The sequence below is a fragment of the Stenella coeruleoalba genome (genome assembly GCF_951394435.1).
Source record: "Stenella coeruleoalba genome assembly, chromosome: 12".
In the NCBI taxonomy this organism is placed as follows: domain Eukaryota; kingdom Metazoa; phylum Chordata; class Mammalia; order Artiodactyla; family Delphinidae; genus Stenella; species Stenella coeruleoalba.
The window spans coordinates 48,772,635-48,798,720 of NC_137158.1; the positions used below are offsets into that span (position 1 = coordinate 48,772,635).

A 26,086-nucleotide genomic window follows, 5' to 3' on the forward strand; every position below is an offset into this window, starting at 1 on the left:
CTTAAGATGTAATTTAGCCAAAGAAGTAAAAGAACTGTACAATGAAAACTAAAAAACACTGCTGAAAGAAATTGAAGATGACACAACTAAATGGAAATATAGCCCATGCTCATGGACTGAAAAACTTATATTGTTAAGATGTCAATACTACTCAAAGTGATCTACAGTTTCAAATGCAATCCCTATCAAAATCCCAATAACATATTTTTTGCATAAATAGAAAAACCCACCCTAAAATTCATATAGAATCTCAAGGGACTACAAATAACCAAAACAATCTTGAAAAAGGGGGACAGAGGAGGACTTACACTCTGTGATTTCAAAACTTTCTACAAAGCTACAGTAATCAAAACAGTGTGGTTTTGGCATAAGGAGAGACATATATAGACCGATGGAACAGAATAGAGAACCCAGAAATAAACCCTCACATATATGGTCAAATGACTTTTGACAAGGTACCAAGACAATTCAATGGGGAAAAGATTGTCTTTTCAACAAATGATGCTGGGAAAACTGGATATCCACATGCAAAAAGAATGAAGTTGGACCCTTACCTAACACCATATACAAGAATTAAGTTGTAAGGGATCTAAGACCTAAATGTAAGACCTAAAACTATAAAACTCTTAGAAGAAAATATGTGGCAAAAGCTTCATGACACTGGATTTGGTAATGATTTCTTGGTTACGACACCAAAGACACAGGCAATAAAAGAAAAGTAGACAAATCGGACTTCATGAAAATTTAAAAATCTCGTGCATGAAAAGACACAAAGGACTATCAACAGAATAAGAAGGCAACCCACAGAATGAGAAAAAATATTTGCAAATCATATATCTGAGAAAGGATTAATATCCAGAATAGAGAATCTCTAAAACTCAATAAAGAAAAAACCAAAAAGTTCAATTTAAAAATGGGCAAAGGACTTGAATAGACCTTTCTCCAAAGAAGATACAGATGTAGCCAATAAGCACATGAAGATGCTCAACATCATTAATCATTAGGAAAATGCAAATCAAAATTATAATGAGATATCATCAGGTTGGTTACTATCAAAACCCAGAAAATAACAAGTGTTGGTGACAATGTGGAGAAACTAGAACACTTGTACACTATTGGTGGGAATGCAAAATGGTACCTCCACTGTGGTAAAACAGTGTGGCAGTTCCTCAAAAATTTAAACAGAATTACCATATGATCCAGCAATTCCATTTCTGGGTATATACTCAAAAGAAATGAAAGCAGGGTCTCAAAGAGATATTTGTACACCCAAATAAATAATATAAAAAATGTTCATAGCAGCATTATTCACTATAGCTAAAATGTGGATTCAGCCCAAGTGTCCATTGAAAGATGAAGGGAAAAGCAAAATGTGGTATACATAAAATGGGATATTATTCAGCCTTAAAAAGGAAGGAAATTCTGACACATGTTACAACACGGATGAACCTTGAGGATATTATGCTAAGTGAAATATGCTAGTCACAAAAAAGACAAATACTGTATAATTCCACTTAACATGAGATACCTGGAGTAATAAAAATCATAGAGACATGAAGTAGAATAGTAGTTGCCAGGGGTCGGGAAGTGAAATGGTGAGTTACTGTTTAATGAGTACAGCGTTTCACTTTTATAAGATTATGTATAATAGTCCCAAACTAGAAACAACCCACATTTTGACAAGTAGAGACAGGTTGAATAAATTATGCTGTCTCCATAAAATGGGAAATCAAGCAGCTGTAAAAGCAAAGGAAAGGGATGCTGCCTATGTAATGATATGAAAATAATCACTGTATTTTATATAATTTTATATAATATTAAGGGAAAGAAGCAAGGTGTTGAATACTGTATTTATTTTGATACTTTTTGTGAAGGTAGGAGGATAAAATACATTTATATGTGTTTGTTGTGATATAAGTCAACTCTGGAAGGCTACACTAGAAACTGTTAATAGTAGCTCCTGTTTGTGTGGGGAAAGGGTGTGAACTGGACAGATGGAAAACAGCACTTGGACATCTTTCACTACACATATAAATATGAACAATGTGAACAGATTATTAACTCCAAAAAATGTCCTAATCTTTCAAGCTTAGTATATAATTTACATGTTTTACTAATAAATCAACTACAAAATCCTTTATAATCTTACCTGCAAACTAGCCACATAAGAATCCTCACAATTTACGTAATGTCCTAACATGGCATGTTGTGCTCGTAATTCATTATCCCTTATTCTTTCATGCAGGTGGGTAATTTGTTGCTTCTGCCTGCAAAACATAAGTTGAGGTACCACATTACAAAAAATATACTTTTCTAAGTGATAATTAAAAGCAGAACTTTCAGTATTCTAATTTGGCATAAGAGTTAAAAGTATGATCAATCTTAAAATTCATAATAGGAAATCTTTTTAAACCACAGTACCATGAGATATGTTAAATACAGAAAAAGTTTATACTGTAGAGTACTTCTGACACTTTAAAGAACATAATCTTTTGTAGAATACTCTTCTTAGATTCGAACAAAGTCATGCTTTGCTCTCTTTCTTCTTGTTGCCTAACATAAAAACTGTTTCAATCTCAGTCTGGAATGTCTTTACCTTAATATTATTATTTCCATTCGTCCAAATTCTGTTCAACACTTAATACCAATTGAAGCTTCTGAAAATTTCATTGTCGGGGTGAGAGGTATTTTTATAAATATCATCTAGCTCAACTGCTGTACTATGCCTGCATCTTATCTACAACATCCAGGTTGCATGGTCTACACATAAACATTACCAACGATGGAGAACTCACATGGTGGCAGATTTGCATCTCTGGATAGCTCTGAAATTTCATTTTCATATAACCTCATGCTGGAACCAGAAACACTGAAGTTCAAGTATTTCCTCAGTGGATCATAGCTTTTTTTTTTTTTTTTTGCTGTACGCGGGCCTCTCACTGTTGTGGCCTCTCCCGTTGCGGAGCACAGGCTCCGGACGCGCAGGCCCAGAGGCCATGGCTCACGGGCCCAGCCGCTCTGTGGAATGTGGGATCTTCCCGGACCGGGGCACGAACCCATGTCCCTTGCATCGGCAGGCGGACTCTCAACCACTGTGCCACCAGGGAAGCCCCATAGCTTATTTTAATCAAATTATTTAACTTTTGTGAATATGTATCCTTAAACATTTGAAAACCATTATGTGCCAGGCAACATGCTAAGACCTTTATATGTATTATCATTAATCTTCAAAAATGTAATAACAAGTCTCATACTAAGGTTATAAGAGAGAGAGTGAGAGCAAAAGAGAGCAAGAGCACGTGCTTTCAAGGAATAATAAGGATACATGTGGGTAAACAAATAGCTTGATGTTTTCCAAAATTACTTACAAAATAACTTTTGGAGCAAGTTCAGACTGCATCAAAGAGCTTATTCTATTCAGAGCTGTTTTTATTTGTTTTTCAGATATGCTATCCTTTATGAACATCCACACAGAAAATATCAAACAGGAAACAGATAGGTTAGGAGAGATTACTCACATGGTACTTTTCAAATAATGTAAAACTTTACAAAGAAAACTAAACTTCCTCTTCCAGCCAAGATGGAGTAACAGGAACCAGTTTTGCCCTTCCCCTTGACATAATTACAAAATGGAACAAAATACAGGTAAGAAAGACTCTTAAGACACTGGACAACAGGCAATCACCGTGACTTCTGGGAGGTGGACAACAAATTCTATGAGTCCTAAGATTGCCAGAGATTAGCGTTTTAAGCCTTAGCCTCTGAACAGGGAAAGTGACCTCTCTGAGTTGAAAAAACAAAGCTGGTAATCTGGAGAAACCAAGGCAGCTAGAGTTCACAGCGCAGAGCCACCCTTGAGTATTCAGTTGAGTGTTAACTAACGAATGCGTGAAGAAACTACTTTAAGTGGGGAGGGGGCGTTATGGGGTGGGGGTGGGGGATATGTTAGCCAAAAAGATTAGAAGAAACAGTGCCTGAGGCTCACATCGGGCCCGGAATTGTGCCTGTTCCCAAATGCCAAAACTTCATAATTTACAGGGTATCAGTTAGCAGCAATTTCCAACTGAGGGCAATCTGGGGCTCAGAACAAAGTGCAAGAATACAAAAATAACGGCTTCCCTGGTGGTGCTGTGGTTAAGAATCCGTCTGCCAATGCAGGGGACACGGGTTCGAGCCCTGGTCCAGGAAGATCCCACATGCCGCGTAGCAACTAAGCCCATGTGCCACAACTACGGAAGCTGCGCTCTACAGCCCGCACGCCACAACCACTGAGCCCGAGTGCCGCAACTACTGAAGCCCGCACACCTAGAGCCCATGCTCCACAACAAGAGAAGCCACCGCAATGAGAAGCCCGTGCACCGCAACAAAGAGTAGCCCCCGCTCGCCACAACTAGAGAAAGCCCGTGTGCAGCAACAAGACCCAATGCAGCCAAAAATAAAAATCAACAAAATAAATAAATTAAAAAAAAAGAATACAAAAATATGTAACATCCAAAACAAGCTAAAATTCATAATGCCTGGCATCTCAAAGAAGCAGGAAAATATGACCCACAATAAGGTGAACAGCCAATCAACTGAAAGTGAGCTAGAACTGACACAAATGACAGAATTAATAGTGAAGGACACGAAATCAATTATTGTAACTATTTTCATATGTTCAAGAAACTAGAAGAAAGACATAATATGTTAAGCAGAGACATGGAAGACATAAATATTATCCTGAATGGGATTAGGGCAGATTAGAATTTGCAGAAGAAAAGATTAGGGAATTTGAAGACATATCAATAGAAATGATCCAAAAAGAAACAGAAAAAATAGACAAATAGATGAAACAAAACAAACAAAACAAAAACTCAGAGAATCAATGAGTTGTGGATTTCTTTAAAAGGCCAAATATATGTGTAATTAGAATCCCTATAGGGGAGGTGAGGGGAGGAGGAATGAGCAAGAAAAAGTATTTGTAGAAAACTGGCCAAATTTTTTCCAAATCTGCTGAGAATGACACACCCACAGATCCAAGAAGACCAAAGAACCCAAAGTGCAAATAACAAAAAGAAAACTAAACCAAGGAACATCCTAATCAAATGACTTAAAATCAGTGATAAAGAGAAAATCCTAAGAGTAGTCAGAGGAAGAACGGTAAATGCGTTAAGGGAGTATAGCCTGAAAATACTCCCAAAGTATATGAAAAGGATGCTTTTACATTTAAAGGCAGACCTTGGAGATATTGCAGGTTTGGTTCCAGACCGTGGCAATAAACAATATTGCAAGAAAGCCAGTCACACGAATTTTTTGGTTTCCCAGTGCATATAAAAGTTATATTTACATTATAGTGTAATCTATTGCATAATAATATGTCTAAATGTCTGTACCTTAATTTTAAAATATTTTATTACTAAAAAATGCTATCATTTGAGCCTTCAGCAATGTATATGTCTCTCATTTAATTACATGTGGAAGTAAAATCACATTATAATTTTGCTAGGTAAACTTTTAAAATCAGTGGTGGATTCTTTGGTATAGTGTGGATTTTTTTTTAATGGAATTCATATTAAATGTCCTTCTAACTCATCTGCTTTAGAAGCTAGGACTTATCATATTTCTAAAGCAAGGCCTAAGTGTACATATCATGGTTATTAAAAGTTATTGAAATTCCAACTTCACAGATATGATCAATTAACATATGACAGTTTGCTCATAGCAATTTGCAGAACATCTTTTACTTTGAGACGGACCCCATAATGCAAGAGTCATATTTATTCTCTGTAAGTGTTGAAGTAAGATTTGGTTATTTTTATCAGCTTATCTGAGTATTTAAATACAGTTTCAATAGTTTGTTTCCATCTATTTTGGTTGTTTACACCTAAGTATATAGCTTTATAAAATCAATTTCTGAATCTATTTTGTTTCAAGGCCAACTGCTACACTGTGTGAAATTTGATTCTGACACTAAACACCTTAAGTTAGCATCAGACTCCACAGCTTTAAGGGCATGATCCCCAAAAACAAAGCCTCACTTCAGATGCCAGACTCAAGTGGGATCCCCAGACCATCCACACTTCTAACCAAATGGCTACAAATCTGGAGAGTTCCCAGAGTTTTTATTATAGAATTTCATTGTGTGGGCAAGATTGATTAAATCACTGAACTCAATCTCCAGCCTCCTCCTCTCCCTGGAAGTTGGACTGGCTCAAAAGTCCCAACCCTCTGATCACAGGGTTGGTCTCTATGGTAAATAGCTGAAGCTGCTATCCAGGGCCCAAGAATCACCTCATTAGCATAAATGCAGGTGTGTTCCAGGGCTCATGAATAAAAAAGACATTCTAAAGATTTACAGTCTCCTTTCCAAGAACCAGAAGCAATGGCTAGTCAGATTCTCTATTGTTGGACAAGATCTTTAGAAGATTTGTAGATACTATATTGTAAATTGCAAGTAATGACAAAATGAGAATTCTCCTCTATACTGCCAGTATCATTTACTAATAGCATTAACTCAGCCATCACCACAGAGGGTATAGGGTTTCCTCTCTGAATCTGGCTCCAGTGCACTGACTTACCCCTATATTTTATCTGTTCAATTCAGCAGCACAAGCTATGCAATTTCTAAGTGTAAATCATCATATGAACTACTAGTATCAGCAACAGCCTAGGTTAACCAACAACCTTAACCTCTTTTTCATTAAAATGAGGCTATTTGCTCTGCATGAATATTTAGTGAGTACCTACTATGAGTAATAAAATGTACATGAAACTGTCTCTTCTGTGAAGAGATCCAAGTCGACTGAGGAAAGACAAGCACGTAAACATAACTATTACATATACAAAACATGTATAATGTGGCTACTATTTGCTGATGGGCACTATGCATCAGACAGTATTAGTGCTTTTTACATACATTTATTCATTTAATCCTCATGCTGTACAACTAGGTGGGAGAGGAGAGTTGCCTAGAAGAGTGATCTTCAAAAACCTCATTTTTTGCTTAAGTGGTGAAACTCCTTGTACCCAGGCAGATGAGAAGATCAATATGCAAAAGGTCAAGTACCCTATTCAGAATTACCTAAATGGTTAGTGTCAAATATAAAGCATTAGAAACCAGGTTTCTTCCTTTTTTTTCTGAGTTGTTTTTGAAATTAACCTATTTGCTTTTTCTCACAAGATGGGGAACATTTAAGAAGTTTCTTTTTCTTTTTAATTAAAAAAAATTTTTTACTTTATATTGGAGTATAGTTGATTAACAATGTTATGTTAGTTTCAGGTGTACAGCAAAGTGATTCAGTTGTACATATACATGTATCTATTCATTTTCAAATTCTTTTTCCATTTACGTTATTACAGAATACTGAGCAGAATTACCTGTGCTATACAGTAAGTCCTTGTTATCTATTTTAAATATAGCAGTGTGTACATGTCAATCCCAAACTCCCAATCTATCCCTCCCCGCACCCGACTCTTCCCCACTGGTAACCATAAGAAGAACAGTTTCTATAGCAGTTATTTTTCCTTAACATTTATCTGTTTTGACCTAATTATCCAAAATCTACGAAAGCTATATGCATTGCAAAAAAACCCCACGTTTTTCTCATGCAATCATGAATAACTTGATATTTTCAGGAATAATATCCAGCATACAATTTTTAGTTAAGTGACTTAAAAGGTATCATCACCCACACTGTATTCCAAAGTAGAAAAGTTCAGCATCTTTACTCTCTTTACTCTCAGTTCCATCCAGGAAGAAACTAAATCCTGTCAATTCTGTCTCTGAAATAGTCTCTGCATGTGTTATCACCATTTTAAAGGCCATTAGTCTAATCTGGTTCCTGGAAAAAAGATATACTATACTTTTGTTCTAATTTTCATCACTATATGTGTTATAAAGATCTTTATATATGAACATTTTTACCTTTTTTTTTTTTTTTTTGCGGTACGCGGGCCTCTCACTGCTGTGGCCTCTCCCATTGCGGAGCACAGGCTCCGGACACGCAGGCTCAGCAGCCATGGCTCACGGGCCCAGCCACTCCGCGGCATGTGGGATCTTCCCGGACCGGGGCACAAACCCGTGTCCCCTGCATCGGCAGGTGGACTCCCAACCACTGCGCCACCAGGGAAGCCCGAACATTTTTACTTTTAAATTCTGGTCATGTTGCTTTAGAAACAGGAGTTGCTACTTTTTCTTCCTCTGTTTTATATAATATCAAATGCATTAATCATCAAAAACTTTATAATAAGCATGTAAAATATCAAAGATTATTTAAGACACTGGGTGTGGTAGATTGTTTACAAAAACATCCACAAGTATTCCCTTCCCTGTATTACTCATACTCCTTTTTGATGTGATTTTGCTGTTCCTACTGTCCCCAGGTGAAGTCTCCTGGCCTTGTGACCAATAAGAACATAGTGGAAGTGATTTTTTTTTTTTTAAGCAGACTTGATTTTTTAGAGAAGTTTTAGGTTCACAGAGAAATTAAACTAAGGGTACAGAGATTCTCCATAGGGACTTTGTGCCAGTTCTGAGCCTAAGCTCCAAGAGAACGTGTGTGCTTCATTTTCTCTTTGAACTTCACCCTATGAACAAACCCTGGTTAGCATACTGGAGGATGACAGACCCCCATGGAGCATAAGGACCATCCAGATAAGGCTAGCCTAGGCCAGCCAACTCCTACTTGACGATGTGGCTACCACAGATCCATAAATGAGACTAGATAAAGAATCGGCCAAAAATGGGCAGAAGACCTAAACAGGCAATTCTCCAAAGAAGACATACAGATGGCCAAAAGATACATGAAAAGATGCTCAATGCTGCTAATCATTAGAGAAATGCAAATCAAAACTACAATGAGATACCACCTCAGACCAGTCAGAATGGCCATTATCAAAAAGTCTACAAATAATAAATGCTGGAAAGGGTGTGGAGAAAAGGGAACCCTCCTACACTGTTGGTGGGCATGTAAATTGGTACAGTCACCATGGATAACAGTATGAAGGTTCCTTAAAAAACTAAAAATAGAGAGCTACCTATGATCCTGCAATCCTATCCTGGGTATATATCCAGAGAAAACCATAACCTGAAAAGACACATGCACCCCGATGTTCACTGCAGCACTATTTACAACAGCCAAGACACGGAAACAACCTAAATGCCCATTGACAGATGAATGGATAAAGAAGGTGTGGTACATATATACCATGGAATATTACTCAGCCATAAAAAAGAACGAAATAATGACATCTGCAGCAACATGGATGGACCTAGAGATTATTATACGAAGTGAAGTAAGTCAGACAAAGACAAATATAATATGATATCACTTACATGTGGAATCTAAAAAAAATAATACAAATGAACTTATTTACAGAACAGAAACAGACTCACAGACATAGAAAACAAACTTATGGCTACCAAAGGGGAAAGATGGGGGAAAGGGATAAATTAGAAACTTGGTTGAGTAAATACACACACTACTATACATAAAATAGATAAACAACAAGAACCTACTGTATAGCACAGAGAACTATACTCAATATTTTATAATAACCTATATGGAAAAAGAATCTGAAAAAGTATATATATATATAAAACTGAATCACTTTGCTGCATACCTGAAACTAACACAACATTGTAAATCAACTATACTTCAATAAAAAAAATTTTTTTAATTAAATAACAGAATTGGCCAACTGAGCAACTTGAATGATTTTGGATTATTTCCTTAGTATCCATCTATATATACAGAATTGACAAATATAAATATATTTTAATAGATTACATCAATAATTATCTACATTTCTTACTGCCATAGACTGAATGTAGTGACATACACCCCCCCTCCAAATTCACACATTAAATCCTAATGCCCAATGTGTGGTATAGGGGGTAGAGGGCCTTTGGGAGGTGACTAGGTCATGAGGACAGAATCCTCATGAATGCAATTAGTACCATTACAAAAGAAGCTCCAGAGAGCTCCCTTGCCCCTTTCATCATGGGAGGTTACAGCAAGAAGACGGCCTCTATGAATCAGGAGGTTGGCTCTCACCAGACATTGAATCTGCTGGTGCCTTGGGACTTCCCAGACTCCAGAAGTGGGAAAAATAAATATTTGTTGTCTATAAGCTACCCAGTCTATGGTATTTTATTATAGCAGCCCAAATGAACTAAGACACTTATTAACTTATACCCAATAGAATGGTATAATGGTGTTTAAAAAATAATAAAAGCCAAGTGATTCTGATTGAGGGCAAGTCTATTCATATTAATGAAAGTCTGAATTTTGGTGTGTTTAAAAACGGTATTAATTTCAAGTCTATACAATGAGTTAAATTATTTAAGTGTTCAAAATATATATCCAACAGGGTCTATAATTATTTATACATAAAATTCACTTGTACTAGAAGTATCTAATATTTTAAAATAGCCTTTTCATAAAATCAATTATAACTATCTCTTACAATCTTCATTTATTTATCAAACAGGGAAGTATCAAGCACTAAGTACATGTACTACGTGCCAGGTTCTGTTCAAGATGTTGAGAACATAGTGGAGAATAAGGAAGCCCAGATGTCTATGCTCTAGTTTACTTCCCAGCAGATCTTGCTTAACACTGCTAAGTTTCTAAGCAAAATCTTTTGAAATTTCAACTATTAAATATATTTAAAGATTTGAATTAGGATTTAATTTTAAGGCTAAAATATCTACTACTTTATCCCATATAAGCACATGAAAATAAGTAGTAACTAGCACTGATTAAGAAAAAATGCCTCCTCAAACTAGTTCCCAATTACCATGATATGCAACATGTTTAACCATCCCAAAAGTATACATAAATGATGTAGAACCAATATAGATCATAAATAATTAAGTAATATTAAGGTTTTTTGCTGAGAATAATCAGGAGACTATTAAGTTTAAAGAAATTTGTTTTCAGAGCTTTGGTACTGAAATAGGCAAAATTTTGGAAATGTCTCCCAAAATTTTCAAAATTCTTATCTGTAGGTCATTTAATTTTAAACATTGATGATTTTCATGCTTTCTGTGCTATCAGATCTAACATATATTAGTTAAAGGAAGCTACCACTTTAAAGTAGCTTTCCAATTTGATAGTTCCCAAGTATAAAACACAAAGACACTAGCTTTGATAGTTCATCAGCATTGCAGCTAACTTGTTACATGTACAAAAAAGATGGAGAGGAGTTTCCAAATAATGAGTTACCCTAATATAAATGAGAAGATGGTAGAAAACAGACACAGATAGACAGATACATAGATAGATAGGCAGATAAACCAACTGACCCTCAGTTCTGATAGTGGTTCTTAAAAGTACTGGGATTGGGGATGGACAGACATGAGACATCAGAGTACTTGTAAGGTTCTACTTCTTAAACTCTAAGCAGTGGGTACAAAGATATTGGTTTTATTAATCTACATTTCGGCATGCCTGAAATATTTAGTAATTAAAAAAAAAAGACTCACCGATCAATTACAATTTCTTTCTGCCTTAGTAGTCCTTCTTTTATTTTCAGCACTGATTCCCACTTATTGAAATCTTGATAGCCAGGAGGTGAATAACTTTGACGAGATGATCCAGTCAAAACCTGCACAAACATGTTTAAACTATTAGTATACTAAAAGTGGCTAAAGGGAATATTTATATGTCACCTTGTATTTTCCCAGTGATTTTCATTTTAAAAAAAATAGAGAACTGTCCATTTGATTTTTTTAAAAAACCATCTTAAATCACACCTGTGAATACAACATAACTTGAAGAATTTCAAGGAAGTTCTAAAGTAAATGTACAAATCTAATGAAGAATTGGTGACAAGAGAACATTATTATAATACTATATGTAAGATCCTGTTCTCATTACCTTGTGGAAGCTTTCTGGAAATAAGAAATTAATCATTGCCTAAGGAAGGAGTACAATAAAAGAACATACCAAGGCTAGACTGTACAAGCATTACCAGAAGGGTTTCCACAAGGGAATAAAAATAGTATATGTAGCATTCAGACTTCAAATTGTCATTCATCACATCAACCTTTAATTACACTGAAATTTCAAAAGCTAAAATATTTTCACGAAGTAGTAAATATATCCATAGAAAATGACTATTAAGCAGATAACCTAGATGATTACTGGTCTCCAGTGTTTATTATATATCATTAAGAAAAAATTCGATTTAGACTTTAAGAAAAATTTAAGATATTTAAAACAGATAATAACAAAACCCAATACAGCAGATATCCTCAAATTTCTATCATTGAAACAAAATCAAAATTTTAATACTGGTGGTACTGGTTGAACTGTGTCCCTTCAAAAAGATGTTGAAGTCCTAACCCCTAATACCTCAGAATGTAGCCTCATTTGGAAATAGGGACTTCACAGATATAGTCAAGATGAAGTCATGAGACTGATGTAAAAGGGGAAATCTGAACGCAGACATGCACACAGAAGACTATGTAAAGAGATACAGAGAGAACACCATGTGAAGATGAAAACAAGAGATTGGAGTAATACAAACAAGCAAAGGAACACAACAAGACTGCCAGAAAACCACTAGAAACAGGCCTGAAACAGATTTTTCTTCATAGCCCTCAGAAGGAACTAACTTTGCTGACACCTTGATTTTGGACTTCTAACCTCCAACACTGTGAGACAATAAATATCTGTTGTTTAAGCTACCTTGTTTGTGTCCTTTGTTATGGTAGCTCTAGGAAACTAGTGAATTTCCAATACAACTGGTAAATCAAATAGGAAAATAAATTCCTTGGCAAGCTAAGAGATGCTATATAAACACCACAAAGCAACTTTAGGAGAATCAAATGTGCAGCAAAATTTTTTATCCTTTGTTTTCCAAAGATGCTACTGACAAGACCTACTTCTGAATACACCACTAACTGGGTGACATCAACTAGTCCTAGGTTAAACCTTTAAATTAAGATGATTGTCAAGTAATACTAGGACAGGATGTTTCAGGCAGCACAAAGACAGCACAAGGTGATCAGATTAAGAAGCGTAGAAACTAGATAACAGGGTATATATAACTTTGTCAGATGGTCACATATTTGGAGTCTAAGTGACACATAGGGTTACAGAGACAGGTTAGTCAGAGATCTGGTCTTTGAATTTCACTCTTTCTCTTGCCCAACATATAGCTCAGGCTGATACTGGGCCAGTACGCACCAGTACAGATATATTAGTTGTAGCAGTACCGAAGTACTTTCACTGTGGTTGAACACTAGCTGCTGCCCAAACCCAATCCTGAGAACTTGACATCATCCAACAAATAAAGAGTTACTTCCTGGCATAAAAAGGGGCCCGTGAGACACTACTTATGGCATCCTTCCTGATTGGTTGGTTTCTACTAGTCAGCCCCTCAAAATTCCCCCACCCCAACACTACCTACCAGCTTATATTTAGTTGGCAGAGCTAGGATTCAAATATAGGCAGTCCAACAAAAGAGCACCACACTGTCTCACTCTTTCTACTACGGCCCAGTTGACCAAGAGGTATTTCAAATTTCATAGCATTACAGGAACTGGAAAATATGTTTGAAAGTAATTGCTCTTAAAAACCAAGAGAAGATTAAGCACTATAAACAATATTGTTGATATTAAGAGAAAGCCTATGCTTATTGCAACTCCATGTTACTTAATGACTATCAGTTTAATAGGTACTCATTTCATGAAATTTATTTTGTCAAACTGTAGCTCAAACAGGAATTCATTAAAACTGGTAAAAACTAAGCAAGACAAAAGACCATATCAATAATTCCAAAACTCAACATAAGATGTGGAAATTATCAGAATGATATGGTGAACCATTTGTGCTATAATTTATAATACTAAATATTTAATTTATTTGTAGTATAAAAGTGAATATATATTTTATTTATATATTGAATTATGTATTAATATCCTGATAACAGGTTACAGATATTTTAAATATTGGTTTTTGTATATTGTTACCATGCCTAACAAAAAACTTCTAAGATAGCTGGAGGATCTATGGTATCCTCTTCCAAAACTTTATAAAAGGTTCCTCCACTGCTGATTACCACAAATCAGGAATGACCTATACCATAATATTTTAAGCTATGCTTTACCTTACATATCTTGTACCTATTTCAATAAGACAAGTGCCTAGACAATAGATGATGATCTTTTCAAGAAGACATTAACTATTCTATTCTTCCACCAGTCATCTGCTAAAATTTTTCCCATGGCTGACAACTTAAGGAAAAGCCTTTTCTTGTTTTATAAAACTTCCTGGCATCAAGAAAGAGGGAATAAAGAGAAGAAACAAGTAGATCTGCAAGACAAAAGCAAACAACAGTACTACCTGGTTTATAGCACCTGAGTCACCGACAGGATGGAATGCTGAAGTACTTGCCAGATACATCCAGTGAATATACATAAAACAAAACATGAAACTTTATTCTTCTGATTTGTAGCTCCCTTAACCTAAACCCTTTAGAAAACAAAAATTGACCCATAAAACTGAGCAAACAGGAATAAAGGAAAGGAACCCTTTCTCTGTAATTAAGATGCAATAAACAATTACCAAATCAGCAGCATGGCAGTCTTCCTACGAAACTTTAATCCTGATTCATAGAAGTAGTTTAAAAAGGAGAATGAATCCTGACACACAACCTAATGCTGCAGGTGGAGTTACACGTAATTTTAAAAACCTGTTTATATCTACCTATCACTGAAAATGACAATTACGGAAACATGTTACCTTTTAAGGCTTTTGTAATGAGGCCATAGGGCATGCTATACTAAATGAAGTTATAGAACACAATTTGAATTACCTAGCAAGAGTTATTAAAATCATATTGTGACATCTCAAATAGCAAGGCAGCTACTGTACCTTTATGATTTTGCATACTATATGAACAATGCTGTACTACTAAAGATATACAGAAAAGAAACAACTGAAGAAATTTTATTTTTATTATAATTTATAGCAAATTGGAAGTTTGTATCCTCTGACCAACATCTCCCCATTTCCCTACCCCCTACCCTCTGGTAACCACCATTCTAGTTTCTGTTTCTATGAGTTTGGCATTTTTAGATGTCACATACAAGTGACATCATACAGTATTTTTCTTTCTCTGACTTATTTCATTTGGTCAACTAACTTCCGAAGGGGCAAAGCTGATTAAACGGGGAATTGAATTTGGTATCTAATCAAAAGAAGTGAAAACATATGTCTACAAAATCCTGAAGGCAAATGTTTAATCACCCAAAACTGGAAACAAACCATTAACTGATAAATGGATAAACAAACTGTGCTACATCCACAAAATGCAACACTAACTCAACAAAAACAAAATACACTAACCATGGGCCTAGACTTTATTTTTCTCTCTACCTCAAAGTAGGATTGAGGGGAAATGAAGGGCTTGCCTGCTGGGGGAGAATATGTAAGTACTCAAAGATGCTCTGTAGATGATACAATGCACTATCTCGGCTATAATTTCCTATCTATTCATCGCTACGGTGCTATCCTACATAGGCAAATAATTGAGAGATAAATGACCAGATGAAGTAAATACTGTACACCAAGAATGCAAAAACAGAGTTGGAAATGAAGGGTAGCACAATATGCTACCCCAAAATACGACTGTAGGAGTTCAGGACACGCCACCATAATTAATGACATATTAATTATTTTGAGCTGTAGGCACTTGAAAATGAGCAAATGCAGGGAGAGGCTTTTTCTGAACTCCACTCTCTGCCTAAAGACAGATCCTCCCAAAGGAACTCAACTGTCATAAATCCCCTCCCTGGGAGTTTCATCAATCTGGGCGGATTGGCTCTTGTCACAGGAAAGGAGACTAGAAGCAGACATTGCACCCAGACAAACTTTCCCACAGGAGGTTATCATCTTTCCTATCTATTCTTCTAAGGGCCTATTCAACTCTCCTAAAAATCGTCTATTGTCCCCTGAGAGGCCTGCATCCCTCCTCTGCTTTTCCTGAATTGGGTGGTATTTAATCATGAATTCTAAAGCCACCTCTCTGAGTTCCTCATTTTCGTACACAAGGTACATAGGTTAATAAACTTCTATTTGTTTTTTTCTTGTAATCTATCTTTTATTACAGTGGTCTCAGCTAAGAACTAAGAATGGTAGAGGGAAAATTATTTGTCCTCCCCTATAACAATTACAAGCTGGTTCTTAAGAGTTGTCAATACTTAAGAAGAACAAAGAAGCCTTCTCTTTAGATGGGACAATGCTGCTTCCAAATATGAAAAAGAAGAAAGTATTTCATATTAAAATAACCTCTCCCCATAACCATTAGTAACACATTTTTATCCCAAGTAGTTAGAAAGCAATTAAGAATTTCTATTCAATTAAATCCTAACTGGTCATGAGAGGAATATCATTTTGTGGCAGAATTTCAAGTCATCAGTCATGTTTCTACTTGACTGTAACCAATATAAGTAATCAAGGAGAATATAATTTAAACATATGAATATATAATTTATATTTATAGCTTGTGAATAATAAAACTGTAACTAGACATGAACATGAAGTCTAAAAGATAATTATCAAGGCATATAACTGTGAGCTAACTTCAAGCACGGAACAGAAAGGACATCAACAAAGTAATGAATATTTCAAAATCTGTACAGCAAAACAAGGACAACTTTTACAAGTAAACATATTTTATACATATTTGGTAGTTACCAAACTCAGGGAGGGAAGGGAACTCCTCATTTAGATGTTTTACCTAAAAATACATAAGATACAATTGTTGCAATGGTGGTTTAGAGGAGAAAACAGTAGACTAGCCAAATAGTCTAGCCAGTAGACTAGCATAACTCTTCTGCATCTAGAGCCCAACCACCCAGAGATATAACACATATATTGGCACCTCTTATTGTAAACAGCAAATTCCACTCTCATAACTGAATAGGGAAAACAAGCATCTACAACAATCCCAAACATATCTATTTAGATGAGACCCAGATGCTATGGAAAGTTGCCAAAATATGTCATGTAATGGTCAAACATGCTTCTAAAATAAGCTCACTATTTGCATCTGAAAATAGTTCCAAATTCTTTGGCTTCAGCCTGGACAAATACTGTTAAATTTAGATAATCTAGTGCTGCCACACTTAACTAGAATACAGCCTCTGCAGTTCTTCAAGTTTGTTATCTCTCTTTCATTTGCTTTTGTTCCTTAGCTCATTCATCACTCACAACATGTCAAATAACACAGCAGATCTTCCTCTCTTTCCTGGAATAGTCTATCTGAAGAGATACTCTATGAGTGCTTTTTGGTAAAAGGATCAGGACACCTCACCCAGAAGTAAGTTCACAAAGCTCAATAATGAAGATGAAAATAAATTACAAATTACACAGACTTTAGAGTTTTTATTCAACAAGAAGGAAAAACACGGACTATATGATTACTGAAAGAACTGTCATTAAAATAAAATCTGTATCTTACATATTTTATTATTACTAAAAGAATGTGCATTTAATAAAAATAATCTGTATCTTAACTAAGCCCATGTAATTATTTATGGAATGTATTACTACATATTTCTCTAACAAAATAAAAACAAATCATATAAAAAAATTCTATCCATAACCTCTTCATCAGAGTGACTAATTATAAACAGAAGTATGCATCTTAACTCTTGAAACTTAAAGAAGGAACTGAGTTTTTAATGATCTCATTAGTTCTTCAATTTGTCTTTATAACTAACTATATAATGCTATTTTTGCCATCCTAATATGCTTTACTGAAATAACAATGCAAATATATCAAGTTACTTCAAGGGTAAAAGACCCTAAAAAATGACAAAAAGAAACTAATGAGAGGAATATATCCTACACTTTATATCTTAAAAATACATGTACATGAAAATAAAGAGAACCCTAAACATATTAGTGATTCCCACCATGCTAAACAACTAAGTTACTATTAATGTAACTATTTTCTTTTGGAGGAAGGGACATTTTTCCTCTCAAAAATCAATCTGGTTTATGTCTAATCTGTGTTAGCATGAGCATGTTTTCTAAAAATGCCAACAAAGGAATGATCTATGCATGAAACATGATCTCATTACAGTTATAATGCAAAAGTGAAGCGGGTAAACGATATATCCAAGATTGAGGAACAAATCATTTTCCCTAAGAAATCAATTAGAAGATTGGGGGTGGGGGGGTGTTTAAGTCTTCAAATTTAATCATGGATTTTACTTATAAACAAATAGAACGTAGCATTTTCCAAAGGTTTTGTATAATTACTTAAGGATAACAAATGCACCAGACTACAGAACCAGATTCTACTAAAACGGAGCTGTAGCATAAGCGCTAACATATTTCACTTATTTTTAAAAGCAGATTACCAAAATATGTTTTATCAAGTTTTTTATCATATTGTACTATTGAGAGATAAAAGAAAAATATACAATAATACATGTGTTTGGAGACCAAAGCACTGCCTACATTATTTTTAAAATGTATGAAAGGATTTTTCTCAAAGTATACAAAAATAATTATTAATGATGGTTATTTTGTGAGCAGAGAGGGAGGAGGCTTTTACTTTATATCAGTTGGGATTAACTGAGTTTGCTTACCATACATGTACTACTTACTTCTTTTCGGACAGTGTAATTATGGGCCATTAAATACTTTATTCTTCCATATGTTAAAATTACTGTTTTTTAAAAAAATATTTCAAGAGTCAACAATGGGTAATCTTCTCAGGGTAAAATTGTTGAGAGGAGTTTAGAGGGGCAACTTGATTGCTGTTCAATTTAAACATCCTTTCACATATTTTGCTAAAAAGTATAAGCACCAGAAATGTTAGAGATTTTCTTTTTTGTCATGCCCAGAGTCTAGTTCATCCCTAGCCCATAGCACACAATCAACAAAAAGACAATGACTAACAACAATCCCTCAAGTATATTTCTCAGCCTTCAAAACAATCCAAAATTATTTTGAACAGCACAGACAGGTATTGTAATTAGAGTGACAGTACTTATGACAGTACTTACGGCAGTGGTTCCTTTCCCACTTTAGTCTGCATCACAATAAGCTTGGCCTTATTCTTTTATAACTCCTGGTACTCAGCACAGAACCTGACAATATTTGCTAAATATTAAGCAATCTAAAAATTTACAATCTACAAAAGTCTACCATCCCTGAAATTACCATTACTTAAAAATCTCTACTATCATTTTTAGAGCAATGATATACATAATAAAAAGAAATGTATATACTCTAAAGATTAGAGTTCAAAGATCAATCCACAAACTTACATTTGAATAAAAATCATGCTTTCCAGCTCTTGAGGTTCAGCCTCATTTCTTTCAGACCCAGGAAATCGCTGAATAATCTACATAACTAATTTAATTTTAGTTTGCATTTTAGAGATACATTTGAAAGAAAGTCTTCAGTGACCATACTGTGTTTCTATTTTGTAGGTGTAAAGTCTCAAGAGCATTTTCTGATTCTCAAACAATCAGTACACAGATTCATAATGATCCAAATACTGAATTTTTAGATATTTTATGTTTTTAAGTTAGATTTTAAAAATCAACATATTATGCTGGAGTCAACAATCAACTCTTCAACTATCCATGGCCCTAACTAAGCAATAAACCTATAAAAATGAATACATTAACAGGGCAGTCTGATAAACTTTGCCAAAAGTATGCTCTTGATCTTAATGCTAAGGGCTGGTCCTGGAACCTACTCACCACCTTTGACCAACTCAAGGGCAAATGAAAACCCCAGATGATGACATGTTCACATCCTTTTGCTGTGCTATATAAGCTTTTAATTTGGAGATGGGTTAAGGAGGAAGTACAGATTACTGAGATATAGCAAAACAATGTACAACTCGCAGTACATTAAACTGCTGATAAAAAGTTACAATGTCTGCGTATTAGAAAGTTGGGCTTATTAACCTTTTCCACTGGGACATCTGGGCTTGCTTTATAAGATAAACATGAATTTTACATATCAAAATCCATTTTACATAACCTTTTCAAGAATGCATCTATGCTGAAAATTCAAGGGTCAGTTGGTCAGTTGCATTTGTATTCCATACCTTCCTTTAACTTATCCTTTTACAAGCTCACTTGTAATGGCAAAGTAACATTAAAAATATCCATTAACCTTAATTTCCAAGGGATTAGCAGTGTGAGGAGTAAAGAAAAAATAAATCAGTCTCTATTCATGAAATTTATGGTAAAGAAAAAATACCTACAAAATGTATAAAGTCCCCCTCTAACTTCTGCTTTATCTGAGTTTCCTGAATTGCTAAGAGATATTCACTTATTACTTATGCAATTAAAAATTAAGAACAAACAAAACAGGTTTCTCCCTACCTATTTTTGAATAATAAAGGCATTCCAAAGGAACAAGAAAGTAAGGAATAGATTCCAGATAGAAGAAATAACACACACAAACGGCAGAGTTGTCAAATACGGTGGGAATAGATGACAACACCAGATTAGAAAAAACCTCTGTATGCAGTGCTGGAAAATTTGGGGTTTTAATCTTGAGGGACATGGTGATAATAAAGGAAAGTTCTCAGCATGTGAGAACCAAATTTACCCTTGAGAAGGCAACTTGGATATCAGGGTAAAGAAGTGGAGAGGCTCAAGACAGAAGGTATATGTAAAAGTTCAGAGGAGAGCTGATGAGGCTATGTGAACACAGATTTCTAACTGGCAATCTGCATTTGATTTCTTAGTGGACCAGAGTCTGGGAGAAGACAGAAAGAAGGATGAGTCTCAAATTTCCATTTTGGATGACAAAATAAATAATGATGCCATCATAAAGATTGGGAATGCAAGGAGCTCAGTTGCTGGGATGCCAAGCACAAAGATAATGAATATAAGGGACGGGGTGGGACTACAAATTATTGAAGTGGATTAGAATCTTCCTAACAAAGGAACAACATCATGGTCTACAGAGTTCTGAAGCAAGTATCTGGAGACCTGAGGGTTGTTTTTTGTTGTTAAATTGGTTGTGTGTGTGTGTGTGTGTGTGTGTGTGTGTGTGTGTGTGTGTGTGTGAGAAAGAGAGAGAGAGAGAGATTTTCCATTTCTTATTTTGGCTTCAATTCTGCCAGCTTCTTTCGTATAAAATATGTAGTTCTCTTAGAAATCATATTGCTTCTTACTACATGTGCTAATTTGACTCTCGATCCTGAATTTTCTTGACCTCCTAGTGTTATCTTGCAATAGTGGTTAACTTCCAAATGTTAAATGTTTCACCTGTATATTACTTGTTTACCGATAGACAAGTTCCTTAAAAAGCCGCAGAACATGCTATAGCATTTCTTTCCATCACTTAGAGTGTATTTTGTACGTTTCCCCCAAATTGTGTAAACCTACATGACAAGCCCCTCCCTTAAACTAACTGGCTTCTCTTGATGTCAAACTTCCCCGTTGCTAACCGGGATATTTAATAAGGAAAGAGAATCTGTCCAGAGTTCAGCACTTTCGAAAAAATAAAATGCTTGAGCCTTCAAGTATCTGACAAGTCAATTTTAAAAGCGAATCTACCTCCCTAAATGATCAAGTTTTATAAGTTACTTTATTATTGGTCTTTTTTACCCACGACTTGATGAATAACTCCTATTCTCTCTTCTCTATTACCTTAGGCACTTCCCCATCCCCTAAGTCTCAGACTACTAGTCTCATCATTTTTGCTCTTAGATGTTTTTTTCAACTAATCCTTCTTTAGGTAGCTTTAAATTTTAAGGCAGTAATTCTCAAACTTTTAATAGAACAGAACCCTTAAGAGTTAGGTAAAATCCTTGGGAGTCTAGGGGGTCTAACCTTAAAAAGCTCCCTATCTTTGAAGTATCACAAAAATTTATTCACAGCTTGCTTTTTGCTGTATTATATATTTAAGTATTAAAATGCTTTAATTCTGTCACCACTTAAATTATCTTTTTGTCAAAAAGTTTCCAGAAAAAAAAAAGGTCTACCTTGAAGCTTCTTTTGCTTCTGACATACCACTACAACTTGAAGTTTAAATACTCAGCGTAAAAAAGATTTTTATACATCACAATTTCCTTTACATAGAGTTAAGTAAAATTATAAGAACTTTTAAGGAATACATAATTTAAAATGCCACAAAACTATAAAAACAAATGTAAAGAACTTAACCCAGGAATCAGAATAATCATTTACTTGGGTAGGGAAGATAGGGGGAACATGGCAAGACCATGTGGTTAGGTATAAGTTATTAACATCCCAGCTTATGTTCAGGTGGTAATCTTAGAGGTGCTTTTATTTTTCACTATTAAAATAAAATAAAAACTAAATAATTACATAAATAAAAGCAGGTCTTGCAATATTAAGAGTATATAAAGTAACATGAATTATTATGAATCCAATGAGCAAAGAAAACAAAAATTAAAAAAAAATTTAGAGGCTCAATTCAGGAAGCATGGGCTTATGGTTCCACCTTCCTTCAGTCTTTACAAATATACTTACATCATCTTTAAATGACAAGAAAGTTTACTTTCTCAGTTACTGTACTCTTATCCCCAATCTCTCCCAATTATTCTCCTCCTCCCCCATGATGAGCTTTAAAAGTGAGAAGAAGTTTTTAACTGTTTATAACACTTACTTCTGCAGAATCACTCATTCACTAACACCCTGCAATCTTTCCTCGTCCCCCTTTATTCACTCACTCATCCAATCATCCATTCAGCCAATATTTACGAATTGCTATAAGCCAGGTTCTATACTATAAGGAATAAAGAGGGTATAAATTGGATAGTTATAGAGTCATATAAGTTATATATAGTTATAGTTACATAAGAGTTATTGGATAGTTCTCAAGTAGCTTGGAATCTAGTCTAGGCAGATATACTAATAAACACAATAAAATGAGACATAATAATAGGGGTAACATGCAAAAGTATATAGTATAAGAGAGGGCTGCACAGAAGACATAAATTGAAACTAGCACTTTAATGGGAATAAAGGTTAGTAAGGGACATTCCTACAAAAAGTGAGGAGGCTTAAAATAGAACAACAGCCTGTTCAAAAAGCCGCAGGCAGCTGTACAAGGCCACAGCACAGGATACAAGGGAATGTGATACGAGACAAAGCTGGAAAAGCAGTGCCTAAAAAAGCAAACTAGGAGGTCTGGATTTTAGCCTGTTTGAGAACTCAGTCTTCTTTCCACAAAGGGCTGCCCCATACTACGACAGAAACAACCCCCAGCATAGGACTTCTTAATTTTTTGTGCCATGGACATTTTTTGGCAGACAGCTAAAGCCTACTGACCTGTTCTCAATGTTTTTATATCATAAAATACATAGGATGCCAAGTAATTTTTATAGACACTCCACTCTTAAGGTAGTGAAGCGTAAGGGTGGGCTGTGCATAGTAACTTTCTTCTGGAGAGTACAGTAAGGAGGGAGAGGGAAAAGAGTAACTTTACCATGGAGAAACTTGACGAATACTTCACTTCAGCCAGGTGATCAAGGTTAACGACATCGGTAAGTCATGCTGATAGTTTGTACACTCGATATATGATGAAAACGGCACTTTACCTCTCTGATCTTCCTCTCAAAAACACATTAACCAGCCCTAGCCATGAGAGAAACATCAGACGAATCCCAACTGTGGACATTCTGTAAGAAACGGTCACAACCAAGTGGACCAAAGGAGGCACGACTACTAAATGTAATCTGGTGTCCTGGAAAGAATCCTGGGCAAGAAAAGGAACACCAGGGGAAACAGGAAATCTGCATAAAGTATGGGCTTTAGTATCAACACTGGTATAACCGCTGTGAGAAATGTACCATACTCATGTAGGATGTGTTAACAACAGGGGACACTGGGTATGGGGTACACAGGAGCTCTCTATATTTGCAATAAGTCTGTAAATTTAGAACTGTTCTAAAATAAAACTTTAGGGACTTCCCTGGCGGTCCAGTGGTTAAGATTTCATCTCCCAATGCAGTGGGTGCGGGTTTCATCCCTGGTCGGGGAGCTAAGATCCTACATGCCTCACGGCCAAAAAACCAAAACGTAAAGCAGAATCAATACTGTAACAAATTCAATAAGGACTTTAAAAATGGTCCATATCAAAAAATAAAATAAAATAAAACTTGAAAGAATTAAGTGAGATACATAGGATTAGAAAGGAAATAAATTACACTGAAATAAATATTTTAAAAAGAAACAAATTTGTGTTGTAATATTTCTGCTTTTCTTTTATTTTCCGTTTCTGTTATGCTTCTTTATTAATGTATTAAATAACAATATATTTACAGGCAGGTCTAATTTTGTAATTTCAAGTGGTATGAATGTAAGCAGTATTTCAAGCTATCTGCAACAACTATACTATATGAAATTACCTAAGATTGCTAATGGCTGACAGTCAAACATACTGCTAATACTTCTGCAGTTTGTGGCCTACAGTCAAAACTGAAGAAATGCTAAACCTCATTTAGAGTTTAGTAAAAATAAAGATGTCTAACATTTTTCCTATCCAAGTTCAAAGGGCACTGAACTCTATCCATGGACTGCAGATTAAGAATCATCTTCAAAAGGAAAATAAGTGCTAACACTAAATGGACACTGTGTTGCAAGATCTCTAATAGTCATTATACATACTTCTTCTCATTAAATCCTCACAACAAACCCATTCCACAGATAAGGCAGCTTCGACAAGTTTGTATAAGGTCATGCGACCAAAAATGGATTCAGACTATAGTCTGACTCTAAATGAAGATTCTGACAAAGCGTCTCCAAAACCACTTTCTGGCCCCTCACTGTGGAATTTTTGAGGAACAATCTACTGACTATACTGCAGCTCACCAATGCTCCTGGTAAGCAACTTTCTGTTTAGGCAATCAGCCTAAAACGAAGGTGTAACGCTTCCTAGAGCTCCATTTGGAGTAATAATAGAGATCACCATCCTCAGCAGCAGCAGCAGCTAACCAAAACGAAAAAGGGAAACACAGAAGCTCCCCGCCCTTGCACCAATCCGAAAAGTAAATTTTCATCTCCATTTTCCAACTCTAACACACAGTTTGTTAGTATCCTTCTAAGGGTGTGTGTGCCCGCCTATATATGCTTTTAAGCAAATCTGCCAACATGTGAAATATCTAGGCCATATTTTATTTGGTCTGTGGAGGTTTCTTATACAACTAAGTATTACTAATTCTATTTTCTTAGAACTAGAGGTGCAACTACAATGATCTATCCCCTAAGCTTCACTTTCAAATGAATGTGTAGGTGAACTTAAAGCAGACTTTCTAAAAATAGTTTGAGTTTTCAGTAATTCAGCTATCTCCATCTTAAAATTCCTTAGTTGACATATACTACTCTCTGAAATCCATGTCCAGATTATGACTTTCCCCCCACACAGCATGCCAACCTATCAGAGAATTATAACTGAACAGATCTGGATTTAAACCCTCAGTCTGTCCCTTAGCAGCTATGTCATCTTTGACAAATTACTGTAAACCACTTTAGGGTTATATTTCAAGGCCCTAGGTTTTGTATTTCAGTAATCATTGGCAATTGTTAATAATAAGAGATCCTCATTATGTAATGATTGAAAGAAAAAATGCTTGAATAGCACTGAGCAAACTGTGAAACATTCATGCAATTTATTTAATTTGGGGTTTTACTTTTAAGTTGTAAAATTTTCCCTTAGCAATGTTTACAGAGGGCCTTTGCTGAATGTTATTTCTGATAGTTTTAGTTGATTCTTTAAATAACAAGAGATTTGTTCTAGCAAAGGATTTATCTTTCTTTGGAAGAAGCCAAAATCATCTCCATTTAAGGACACATAAGCAGCTGCTGCAAGGGCTTTTAGTCACCCATAAGAGAGTGAAGCAGACTGGGTTCACTCTGCTGTAAGTATTCTAAAAATTAAAAATAACAAGTAGCTTCTCCAGAATTATAATCAAGATTTAAGAATTAGAATCTGGAGGTGTGGTGATTTAAGTAAATCTAATATATAAACAAAACAATTAGAAAAAACAGGAAAATGATGCCTGGCTTGTCGAAGGAATCCTTTTCTGTTCTCAGAAGTTCAAAACATCATTCCATTTACTAAAATTTCATTTACACAGTAAT

The 26,086-nt window shown here is 35.3% G+C and overlaps 1 protein-coding gene across 3 annotated transcripts in view; it reads right to left on the reverse strand.

Annotated features, from left to right (window-relative positions):
- The window catches only part of CEP85L (centrosomal protein 85L), a 154,065-nt gene that overhangs the window by 53,281 nt on the left and 74,698 nt on the right, over positions 1-26,086 (reverse strand). For all 3 annotated transcript variants that reach the window (XM_079939126.1, XM_079939125.1, XM_079939124.1), the window contains exons 4-5: positions 11,468-11,589; positions 2,150-2,267 (exon numbers count right to left, since the gene is read on the reverse strand). In XM_079939126.1, the coding sequence (XP_079795252.1) occupies positions 2,150-2,267; positions 11,468-11,589 (240 nt within the window). The remainder of the gene's footprint in view (positions 1-2,149; positions 2,268-11,467; positions 11,590-26,086) is intronic.